Source organism: Erinaceus europaeus, chromosome 14 (genome assembly GCF_950295315.1).
Source record: "Erinaceus europaeus chromosome 14, mEriEur2.1, whole genome shotgun sequence".
NCBI lineage: Eukaryota > Metazoa > Chordata > Mammalia > Eulipotyphla > Erinaceidae > Erinaceus > Erinaceus europaeus.
Window position 1 is genome coordinate 10548625 of NC_080175.1, and position 11742 is coordinate 10560366.

Here is an 11742-nt window from a genome sequence, read left to right on the forward strand (position 1 = left end):
CCCCTTGCCAGCACCCCCATCCCCAACCGCCTTGTAGTCTTAGGGCTCGAGGGCCCGTTCTAGGCGCTGAAAACCCACGGGTGGGGGGGCAGGGCAGCGGGGACTCTAGGAAGTCGTTCTGAACCGCCTATAAGATAATATTAAGGCCCCCAAATAAAAAATATTAATAAATAAAAATAAAAAATACCCCCATAAGGTAAAGTAAAACCCCCAGGCTCAGAGATGCCCTCGCGAGCTGGACCAAGGATTCCCCGAAAGAGTGGGGTGAGGAGATGGGGGGGTGTTGGGAGAAAAAAAGAGTGCGGGCGAGCACTAAGACGGGGTGTGGAGGTCTCCGGCGACCCCGGAGGGGTGGATGGCTCGGTACTGGGGTTGGGGAGGAGCAGGAGGAGCCCACCACACACACTCCCCCCTCCCCTTGCTCCCATCTCCCTCCATTGGCCACGACCCCCGCCCTCAGCCACCTCCCTTTCCCAGCCCGCCTCCGCCCCCATTCTGGGGATTGTCAGAGAAATTCTCAGCTAAACCTCCCACCTCCCCTGGCCTCCTCTCTCCCCCCCCACCCCCCTCCAGCCCACTCCCTTTAAAACTCCCGCATTCGTCCGAGCCCTGCACTCTTTGTGAATGAGGGCAGGGAACGCGGCCCTTCCCCCGCCCGGAGCCACGCCAGCCCGCCGCACTCAGAGGACTGTTTGTTAATAGTCCAATTAGATAATTGCCATCTTTCACTCCTTTTGCTCCGCGTTTCCCATAAAGGAATGAATGGGGAGCGCGGCGTGGAGAGGGCTTCTGCCCCGGCAAGGTGACGAGAAGGGCCAGAGCATGCTCCGTGCACAAGGCCGGCCGCCTGAATTGAATCATTGTAGCCTAATCAATGCTCTTATTGGATTACTGGCTGTTGCTTTTCTCAAAGATATTGTAGCAGAGACAATGAAATAGCTCGGGGAAAACTTTTTTTTTTTTTAAGCAGATCTCACAGTGGAGATTTCTCTCTCTCTTTCTCTCTCTCTCTCCCCCTCCTCCCTCCACCCCCCAACTCTCCAGAGCACAAAGCTGCCCTTTGAATGGGCTGCCAGAGGTGCGGGCGTGAACCACCCCAAAGGGGACTCAAGAGGGAGGTGGACATGTAAGATGGCTGTCAGCGCTGAGGTGTGTTAAGAAGGACTTGCTGGTGGAGGACAGCTTGGCATTATTTATTTATTTATTTATTTATTCATTTATTTATTTATTTTTCCGGGGGGGAGTAGGGAAGAGACTAAGGAGGAAGAAATCTTTTGGAGGAAAAACTTTTTCTCCTTCCTCCTGCCTCCCTCCCCCCCCCACTCACTTCTTTCTTCTGTTGCTGGGTGTATAAGGGTTCTTTCTTTTCTTTTTCCTCCCCCCTTCTTCCCTCCCTCACTCCCTCCTTCACTCCCTGCCCCCCCCATTCTATCTGAAGAGTGGGGCGAAAGCCCTCTCGCCAGTCCTGAGCACGAGGGTCAAAGGCAGAGGGAAAGTTAATCACGCCAGCTCCCGGTGAACAATTCAGGATGCATCCTGTCAAAAGTTTTTCTCCAAGTATGGGGCTCTGATTGTGTGGTTCCTGAAAGCAAGACCAATCATTTCCGTTGCTTCACTGGCTAAACCCCCTACTTGATGGGGACAAGGACAGAAACCAGCCATTACGATCTGATATATTATCCAAACAATTTAGTATATTCATGAGGTAACCGAAACGTGAAACGTGGGGGCTGTGAAATTACCCTTAATCAATTGCAGCGGCGAGCGCGAGTCCCCCCTCCCCGGCTGTCCCCACCCCCACCCCGGCTGTGGGGCGCAGGGGACTCGCCGCCTCAGTAGCTGGCGGGCGCCGCGGCGGTGTGCAGTGGCGCTGCTGGCTCCGGGGTCGCGGGGCTGGGGACACTGGACGTGCTCCGAGGACGCGGGCGCCGCTCCGCCCGGACCCGGGACCAGCCGTGCGCGCCACCCGCCTGTCGTCGCTGAGTCGCCCGCGGGGACACCTCTGTCGCTGTCCGGGAGTTAGGGGCTACCTGGAGTCTCCCCTCTGCTGCCTCTTTTTCTTTCTTTTTTTCTTTTTTTCCCTCCCCCTTCTCTCTCTCTCTCTCTCTTTCTCTCTCCTTGTTGTCGCTGTCGCCTTCCCTATGTTTGGGAAACCAGACAAAATGGACGTTCGGTGTCATTCGGACACCGAGGCCACCCGGGTGTCCAAGACCGCGCACAAGGAGGGCCGGGAGGGCAAGGGCGCGGAGGGCAGCCTCCCCGCTGCCTTCCTCAAGGAGCCGCCGGCCGCCTTCCCCTCGTCGGGCGCGGCAGAGGACTGCGCCAAAAGTAAAGGCAGCTCGCCCGCCGACCCCGACTACTGCCGCCGGATCCTAGTCCGAGGTAGGCGCGGGGCAGGGTTGCGGGGCGTGCCCGGAGGAGGCAGGGGTGCGGGCTGGGACTTGGGTTAAACTTGCCGGCCTGCGGGGACTGCCACTCCCGGCGAGTACCTCCGATCTTGGGGGGGGGGGCGCCCTGGGTTGAGGGTGGGGGCTGCAGGCTTAGGCCTCCTAGCCAGGGAAGGCACGGGCAGCCCCGGTGGTCGTGTGCCGCAGCCAGGAGCGGGGGAACTGCCCACTCCCGGAAAACCGAACACCCCAGAGAATCGAGCACCCAAGAGCCACCGCCACCCGCGGCCCACGCTGAGTCAAGGGCCCCGGCCCCGCGCTCAGGGTTGGCGGTCGCCTCTGGGAAGTGCTGCGGGGCCAGGCTACGGTGCCCGGCTACCGGGCTGCATTTGCCGGCGGCGCGCCCGACTAGCCGCACTCGGCCCGCTCGGCCGGACCCCAGCCCGGCCAGCGGCTCTCCAGGCCCGGCCAGCCCTGGCTCTGTACCTCACCTTCCAGCGCTCGGGCTCGGGGCGGAGGTCCGCCGTGCGGGTGCTGGGGCTCTGGGAAGCGGGTGCTCTGTGCCCTGCAGCCCGTACGGCCGCGGGGAGGGACTCTCAGGACACAGAGGTCCAAGGCGCGCAGCCGAGGTGCCCAGGCCCTGAGGACCGGCTTCCTCTTGGGGGTGCACTCCCCACCCCTACCCCGAGTATCAGGCTCTACAAAGGCCTAGGCTGCCTTCCGCCCTGGCCTCTAAAGGCACTCGGGCCGCGTTCCCCAGCAGCCGCACTCCCCTCGCCCACATCCAGGCTCCAGGGGATCTGGTGACTTCCCCCCAGTCCGCACACTTCTGGGCGGTTGGAGGGAGGGAGAGGAGAGTTCCCGCGCCTGACATGTCGCCTCCCCCAGATGCCAAGGGCTCCATCCGGGAAATCATCCTGCCCAAGGGCCTGGACCTGGACCGGCCCAAGAGGACACGCACGTCCTTCACGGCGGAGCAGCTCTACCGGCTGGAGATGGAGTTTCAGCGCTGCCAGTACGTGGTGGGCCGTGAGAGGACCGAGCTCGCCAGGCAGCTCAACCTCTCAGAGACTCAGGTACCCACCCTGCCTGCCTCTGTTCCTGTGAAATCTGGAGCAGGCTTCTCAGGGGAGGTGGAACAGACAGGAAATGGGGAAGAAAGACTCCCTTCACTCTCTGCCCACTTTTGGGTCGCCCAGTGGACCCCCAATCTTGTATTTGTGGAATTCTCTTTAGACCCCCGCCCCCACCCAGTCTTGAAATCTTCCTGTTTGTTTCTACCAAGCAAGGAAGCTGATATTTGGTCCTGTTTGGGGTGCCCTCTTTGAGCCAGATTCCCAGGCACTACACTCCCCTCCCGGGAGCCTTAGACTGACAAAGCACCCAGTCCCGTTGGCTAAGAAATAGGGGCCCAGTAAAGGCTCCCTGCCCTGGCCCAGGGATCAGGCAGAGGCACATACCCAAGATATTCTTGTCAGGCTGTGCTGCCCTGACCTTCTAGGCTTGATCAAGCCCCAGTTTAGGCCCCCAGACTGCCCAGTCTTGGGTGTGAGTGCTGTGTGAGGTGTTGGGTGGCCCAAGCTTTGTCAGTGCAGCTTTAGGTCTTTCTCTTTCTACTTATTCCATTTGCCAACCCTGGGGCTGGCCAGGTGATTCTGACCCCAGGGATGCTGCAGAGCCTGACAGCTTTGCTGTAAAGGGGGTGGTGGTGGTGGTGTGTCCTTTGGGGTGTGTCCTGGCACCAGTCTGGCCTGTGTAGACCAGCCTTCTTTCTGAGAACCACTTCCTTCTTCAGTACCCAGCCTTGAAGTGGGTGAAAAATGTATTGGTTATGGAGCCTGGGGAGGGGACTGAGAGATCATGGCAGGCATTCTTTTAAATTCAAGTTGGCACAATAGCTTTTCTCTACTGTCTCTACAACTGCTCCTCTTAGTTTGCAAAATCCCAACAGGATAAACTTTCCCTTGAATTTTCCAAACTCCACCCTAAGTCACCAGCTGGGCCTGGGGAAGAAGAGGCAATGAAAGTTGGAGGCTAGTGGGAAGAACTGAGTTTGCGCTGACTTCCTAACTTCCTCCCAGGATCCCCAAGGTCATGGTGGAGGGCTGCCAGGGCTGCTAGTTAGGAGCTTCCAGCAGAGTCTTGAGGGGAAAGTGGGGAAATCTTGGTCTAAAAGTTTCCACTGTTCAGCTTCTGTCTGCAGCCACCTTCTCTGCTGCTGGTTAATGGTGTCTGAGCCTAACTAGTAAGAAACCACCCCATATAGTGGAAATCAAAAGTAGTGCTTCTGAAGCCAGGGGCCTGAAAAGCAGAGCAATATTTGTGTCCACCTACCTCTACTGCCCACTTCCCACACATTACCAGCCTCACACCCTCTCCATGAAACACAGACCTCAGGGCTCAGTCCTGCATGGTCCAGTGAAATTCTTTCTCATCTGCCTGAGAGCTGGGGGCCTGGGCATTTTTGTTACTTGGTGGTTTGTCACCTGGGCCCACCAGGATTTGCTTATTGGAAAAGGAAGTGCGGCCTGGCCCAGAGCTCTGGTTTATGGTGACTCCTGGGCCCCATCTCTCCTGATGCGGGCTGGGGCTGAGTTTGGGGCTGGGAGTCTGGGCTGAGCTGGCCTTCATGTCCCCATCGCGCTCCACTGACGCCCCTTTCTTTCCTACCCTCGTCTTTCCCTCCCCGTCCCCTGGGACGCAGGTGAAGGTCTGGTTCCAGAACCGGCGCACAAAGCAGAAGAAGGATCAGGGCAAGGACTCGGAGCTGCGCTCTGTGGTGTCCGAGACCGCCGCCACGTGCAGCGTGCTGCGGCTGCTAGAGCAGGGTCGCCTGCTGTCGCCGCCCGGCCTGCCCGCTCTGCTGCCCCCCTGCGCCACCGGCGCGCTCGGCTCTGCGCTCCGAGGGCCCAGCCTGCCCGCCCTGGGCGCGGGCACCCCCGCCAGCTCGGCTGCCGCAGCAGCTGCCGCCCCGGGCCCCGCCAGCGCCGCGTCCCCGCACCCGCCGGCCGTGGGTGGCGCCCCGGGCCCGGGGCCTGCCGGGCCGGGGGGACTGCATGCGGGGGCGCCGGCCACCAGCCACGGCCTCTTCGGCCTCCCGGTGCCCTCACTGCTTGGCTCGGTCGCTAGCCGCCTCTCCTCCGCCCCGTTGACGATGGCCGGGTCTCTGGCCGGGAATTTGCAAGAACTGTCTGCCCGCTACCTGAGCTCCTCGGCCTTCGAGCCTTACTCCCGGACCAACAATAAAGAAGGAGCCGAGAAAAAGGCGCTGGACTGATCTTGCTCGCGCCCCTGTATTTATATTTATAGTATCTATTGTGGTGATATTTATGGACTCTGGCTCGAGAGAGAGAGAGAAAGAGAGAGAGACGCGGGGCTCCCGGCTCCCACGAGGCCTGGTTCTACTACCAACACTACTGTTTCCTTTGGGCGACCGCCCTCCCCTACATTTTTCTCTGTGCCTGCCCCTGCTCCCTAACCTCCTCGGAGAGCCAGGAGAATCCAAAGAATTGCAACAGATGCCCGAGTTGGTCCACCTGCCGGCTGATGCCAAACCCCCGGAGGAGCAGACTGATTGGAGCCCACCTGCTGGAGACCGGGAAGCCGCTGGCCCCCAGGGTTCTGCTTCCAGTGTTTGAACTGAGGAAAACTGTGCACGCTCACTTCAGGCACCGAGGAGCATGGCTGGTTTCATCAGACCAAAAATAAATAAATAATGAATAAATAAATAATAATAAAATTAAAAAGGAAGATGAGCCTGCCTCTTGCCCGAGAAACCAGAGCTTCGGGGAGTCCCCTGGCCACCCTAGCTTCTCAGCAATCGCAAACACTGCAGCTGCACAACTGGAACAGACACTTCAGTTCCCACCGTGCCCTGTGCCCAGGAGAGAATCAACCAAACACCAGGAGAGCAGCAGCGGTGGGGATTCATTTGCTTAAATAAATCAAGAATCATGTCCACCATATAAAACCACATGGAGTAGAACCAGCTTTTAGATACCCTGAACGATGGAGTGTGGGCGGTGGAAGAACACGCAGGCAAAAGAAAATTCAAATTTCGGGTGTTGTGACTTGAACAGAAATTGAAAGGGGGAGAAAGCCAAGGAGGAACCAGCCCACAAGTAACAGAACCAAGGGATTGAAGCTTCAGGCTCCTCCCCAAGTGAGAACTGGGTGGCCCTGGGCATGGGGCTCTGAGCCCCATCACTCCCAGGCTCCTGACTCCAACCAAGTCTCTGGGTTTGGAAACCAGTCAGCTCTCAGTGGTGGCATCATCCCCACTCCTCTGAGAGTCACAAATCTTACCAGCATTCAGGGACAGCTTGGCATTTCTTGGGGGGGAGTGTGGACCCCCCCAAATACTCTGGAGGATGGGACCCAGTTCCCAGGGAAAGCAGGGTGTTATGGCTTCCTCTGTCAATAAATAAATTTCCTAATTCAGAATAATCTGACAATAAGTATCAGAAAGACACCCACCTCCTCAAGACAAAAACAAAACAAGCAAGCAAACAAATACATAAATAAAAGAGGATCTCAGTGATCCCCAGCCAGAGCCCTGCCCACCACTCCAGATGTAGCTTCTCCTCACAGGCAAGGACCCCTGAGATTTAACCAAAACCACAGACCCAGCCGGCAAGGTGCCGCAGTGTCTAGAATGTATTCTTCCATCCCAAGCAAGCGAGTGCAGAGCATTTTAAGAATAGTAATTTTATTGTAAATTATTTACATCAGAAGCTCCCCCATCCCACTCACCTTTCCTTTCTTTTAAAATTTTTTTTCTTCTTTCTTTTTTTTTTTTTTTTTTAAGGCAAATACTAGTGAAGAAAATATTGAGCGATTCCAACGCGGGTAGGTGTTGCTGAATCCTGGCTACTAACTTTGTCCTGAATGTTTTGGATCTTTGGATGTTTTGTATTTATGTGGTGAGAGTGAAATATATAAATATCTATGATGATCAATGAATTGGAGTTTTTGTCTTGTATTTGAAGGATTTTTTTTTTAAAAAAAGAAGAAGAACAAAATGAAACAAAAAGAAAGAGAGAAGACCCAACAGATGAATGCTATCTTGAGCGTGGGGCATCCTGGTGCACAGGGTGGGGGTCCAAGGTGCCTCAGGACAAAGCATGGGATTGATTTTGCTGCTGAGAGAAAGACACTTCCTATATTTGTCCTTCCTTGGTAAATCTCACTGTAGCTCCAGCAACCCCCCCCCCCCATATACCCTTATGTTTTGTTTCTGGGTTAATTTAAGAGCTCATGCTTACTTAAGAACTGGTTTTATTTAAGGTCCTCCTGAAGTTCATGTCTTGGTTTCTAGAGTTTTTCCAGCTGCATCTTACATTTGTGCACTCCCAGAGCCTACAAGGAGCAAGGTTCCCCCATCTTCCAATGTAACTCTCTCCCACCATCAAACAGAAACTTGGAGGGAACCAGAGATTGTACTAGACACGAATTTCTGCAGAGACCTCCCCTGTCCCCACCTCATATCAGAATGTGCTTACAAATGACAATGCAAACGGAAGTTTGGAGACGTGAGGAGACGTGGGGGGATGTATATGAGGGGAGGGATTTCATTTCCCTAAAGCAGGTGCTCCCTGCATGGCCGGAACTGTGACCCAGCTCCCCTCTTCATGGTATTTCAACACCTGCAGGATGTGGGGCCCCCAGTTCTCTGAGGGCACCTGTCCTCAGAGTGTGTGTGTGTGTGGGGGCACTTGGCCAGACACAAGACAACAGAGTCTGAGCTGTAAGAATGAAATCGGAGTTGAAGCAGCGATGGCACTGTTTGGAGTCCCTGAGCTGAGAGTGGGTTGGGGAGGGGGTCCTTGTGGGGTTCAGGACCCCATCCCTGAAACCAGGGGCTGGGGTTTTGCTGTGATCAGAGCAGGGCGCTTCCAGAGGGTCCACTTTTGTTTCACAAAATTTCTCTGCAGCCCTCCGCTTTCCCACCCCCACCTCCTTCACCCTTCCTTGTTTCTCTTTCTTTTCTCTCCCTCCAAGCTACTCTCCCCTTCGACATTTTTCTTCTGCTGCTTTTACCTGGAAGCCCCTGTACTCAAGCTCTCTCGTCTGTGGGATCCCATTTCTCTGTCCCCTTGTCTCTTCCCAATCTATGTCTTTTTGTTTCTGTCTTGGATATTTCTCTCTCCTTCCTTCTCCCCGTGTCTCCTCTGAAGATTTCCAGTACAGAACTTTAGGATCCTTCTACTTCTGGGTGGTTTCAAGGCACCACTGGCTCTAGTTTTCACTTGTTTCTTTAATTTGTTTGTACTTTTATTGAGGGGGGGAGCTGATGGTATACAGCAATGTTGTTGACACATGGTACAATTTCTGCAAAACACTCTCACCCTTAAATTGGGCCCTTCCTTTTCCATCACCTCACATGAGAAACCCCAAGCTCCCTACTCCCAGCTCTCCCCCCCATCTTTCCCCAGCATAGGCTGTTGCTGGTGGCAGGGAGGGGGTCCAAGTGAGTGAGAAGCTGTTATAATTTGAGTCTCCAACAAGTACCCTCTTCCAAGAGCCCCAGCCTAGGGTGTCACCTGGCAGATTCCTTAGCTAGCTCCCTTCTCTTCCCCACTTTTTTTATTAACACGTTACCTCAGCTACTATCACTTCTCTTTCCTCCCCAGCTTTGGAAAGAGCTGCTGAGCTCTACTGTCACTCAGGGCGTGCAGTTGTTCTTAAAGAGAATCTTCTGTATGGAACAAGAATTCCCATTTTAATTAAAAAAAAAAACAATTATAGACTATCTGTTTTCTTTTCTTTTTCTCCAGGGGCCTCAAGCCGGTTGCTTTGGTCCTTGGAGGCCTCTGGTAAGGTTTCTGACCCCCAACTTGTGACTCACAGGGCAGGAAAAAGGCAGGTGGCCTCCTGGCAACAGCTGGGTTTTTCTGGAAGAAGGTAGAAGTTGCTTCTGGGGGGGTCAAGGAGAACAGCTGGAGGGTGGAGTGTGTGAGAAAGGAATCTTATGCCTCAAGCCTGCACAAAACATTATCCAGACCAGCTCAGAGTGGAAAAAGGAAAGACACCCTCCCCAACCCTAATCCCTGTGTGTTCAGTGGTTAGCTCTCAACTTATGTGGGAAATGACTTGGGCAGCTGACCTGGGAGACTGTGCTCTGGGTCACACTGGGAGCTGGCCTACTCCTGAGCCAGAATACATTCAGAATAAGTAGCAGTTAGCCGTCCTTTGGTCCCTTGCCGTTTACAAATAGTCTTTCACATACACCATGCCTATTACTCCTCACTTTGGGAGGTCCAGCCCCTTTTAAAAAGCCTCATACAGGCTTTGAGCAGTCACATGATTTGCTCAAGACCACATAGCTAGCCAGAGCTTCAAGCCTGCAAGCTCCCAGGACCAAGGATACTTCTGTTTCTATTCTTCTCTCTCTCTGTCCCTCTCTCTCTCTTTCTCTCTCCCCCCTCTCTCCCTTCTCCCTTTCCTTCACCTTCTACCTCTATCTACCTTTCTCTCTTTTTCTCTTTCTCCTCCTTCTCCTCTTTCTCTTTTCCTTCCTTCCTTCTTTCCTTCCTTCCTTCCTTCCTTCCTTCCTTCCTTCCTTCTTTCCTTCCTTCCTTCCTTCCTTCCTTCCTTCCTTCCTTCCTTCCTTCTCATTCTACTGCTTTCCCTTTTCCATTCCTTCCCTTTGTGCCCACAGTGTCTGGCCTCCTAGTATCCAGTTCTTTGGCATGTTTGTATCCCAATCCCACATCTAGACCTCCTCCTACTATACCAAGCTGCTGAAAACTTAACTGGCTCTTTCATCAAGAGGTCTGAGTTTTTCTCCCTGTTTTCTTTACTGTCAGTAGCCAACTCCTCCCCCCCATCCCTCTAGAATGACATCTTTAAAGTCTTTCCTCTCTTTGCCTTGCCCATCCTTACAATTTTTAATTGAAGTGTAGCATTCACGCTGTTCACATCTACATGGTAAAGTAGTTGATGTTTTGTGTATAGTTGATTCTCATATACACACTCACATCTTGAATTGCTTTGGTGAAACTCTCCACTCCTCTTCAGGCCACACATGGTAAAAACCCATCTTTTCCCTGTTTGACTTTTTGTGCTGCAGTTGCACAAGAAAGCTTTCCAGGACCTTTCTCTAAAGCATACTGAAGAAATGAGAAATCATGAATTTCTTCCAGCCCTCTGCAGCCCTGAGTTAAGTAATTTAGGCCGTACAGTTGGATATCAGTTAAGATCGACTACTAGGTCAAGATCTCTCAAAATACAACTGAAGACCACCTACTCAGATTCCCAAAGTTTGGGACCACTGAGTGACTCAGGAATTGTGGGAGTGGAGCTCAAACATGTGCATCATGAGCAAGTCATCCAACCAAGTCTTAACCACACAAACATTTAAGAACTGTTGAGATAAATGGCAAACTCACAAGATACTACATCCCCTAGCAATCTGGCCCTGGACCTGCATTTGGTAGAAACACAATGAGTGTTTGTTAAACAAAGTAATCCACACTTTCTGACACAGTTTTGAGTTTCTTAGATCACATCATACTATAGTAATTGAATACTATTTCTTTTTTTAATATTTATTTATTTATTCCCTTTGTTGCCCATGTTTTATTGTTGTAGTTATTATTGTTGTTGTTCTTGATGTCATTGTTGTTGGATAGGACAGAGAGAAATGGAGAGAGGAGGGAAAGACAGAGAGGGGGAGAGAAAGATAGACACCTTCAGAAAGACAGGCACTTAACCCGCTGTGCTACCACCCAACTCCCTTGAATACTATTTCTGCATTGAGAAATCTTCATATTTTGAAGCCTTTTAATGGGAATAGTATTCACTTGGATAAAGCAGGAGAGGAAATGGGGAAATAGATTTTGGTGGTTTATCAGGTCTTAGGGATGCTCTTTTTAAATATTTATTTATTTATTTTTTTCATGTATCACAGAGAGTTTCACATGAGACAAGACCTGAGAGGGAAAGAGAGAGGGGGAGAGGTGGGAAAAAGGGGAGGGAGAAAGAAAGACAGAAGCTGGCATACCACTCTAGTACAGGAAGTATCAAGGATCCAACCAACCCAACTGTGATTCTCAGGCATGAAAGTCTAAAGCTTTCAGTTGAGTCATTTAATTACTGTTCCAGGAAGTCCTCTTATGAACCAGGAAGACTGCTCAGATGAGGCTAAGGGAAGCACAAGGTAAGTCCTCCAGATTTTCTGAAAGACACTCAGATGATCATCTTCTATGGATGGAACTGAAGGCTTCTGCCAGAAAGACATTAAAGCTGTAAGAGAAGCAAGGTCTCCAGGGACAGAAAATCTGGCATAGAATAGACATGGAAGCCATTATTCCCTTACCTATTGCTAATATAAGGGTGATTTTTTTTTTTTAAC

At 52.7% G+C, this 11742-nt stretch overlaps 1 protein-coding gene across 1 annotated transcript; it reads left to right on the top strand.

Moving 5' to 3' along the window:
- The first annotated feature begins 1523 nt into the window (after nucleotides 1-1523).
- On the top strand, nucleotides 1524-7307 carry VAX1 (ventral anterior homeobox 1). Its single transcript, XM_060170949.1, has 3 exons — nucleotides 1524-2382; nucleotides 3276-3463; nucleotides 5092-7307. The coding sequence occupies exons 1-3, from the start codon at nucleotides 2142-2144 to the stop codon at nucleotides 5662-5664; spliced, it is 1002 nt and encodes a 333-aa protein (XP_060026932.1). The 5' UTR covers nucleotides 1524-2141; the 3' UTR covers nucleotides 5665-7307.
- The last annotated feature ends 4435 nt before the right edge of the window (nucleotides 7308-11742 follow it).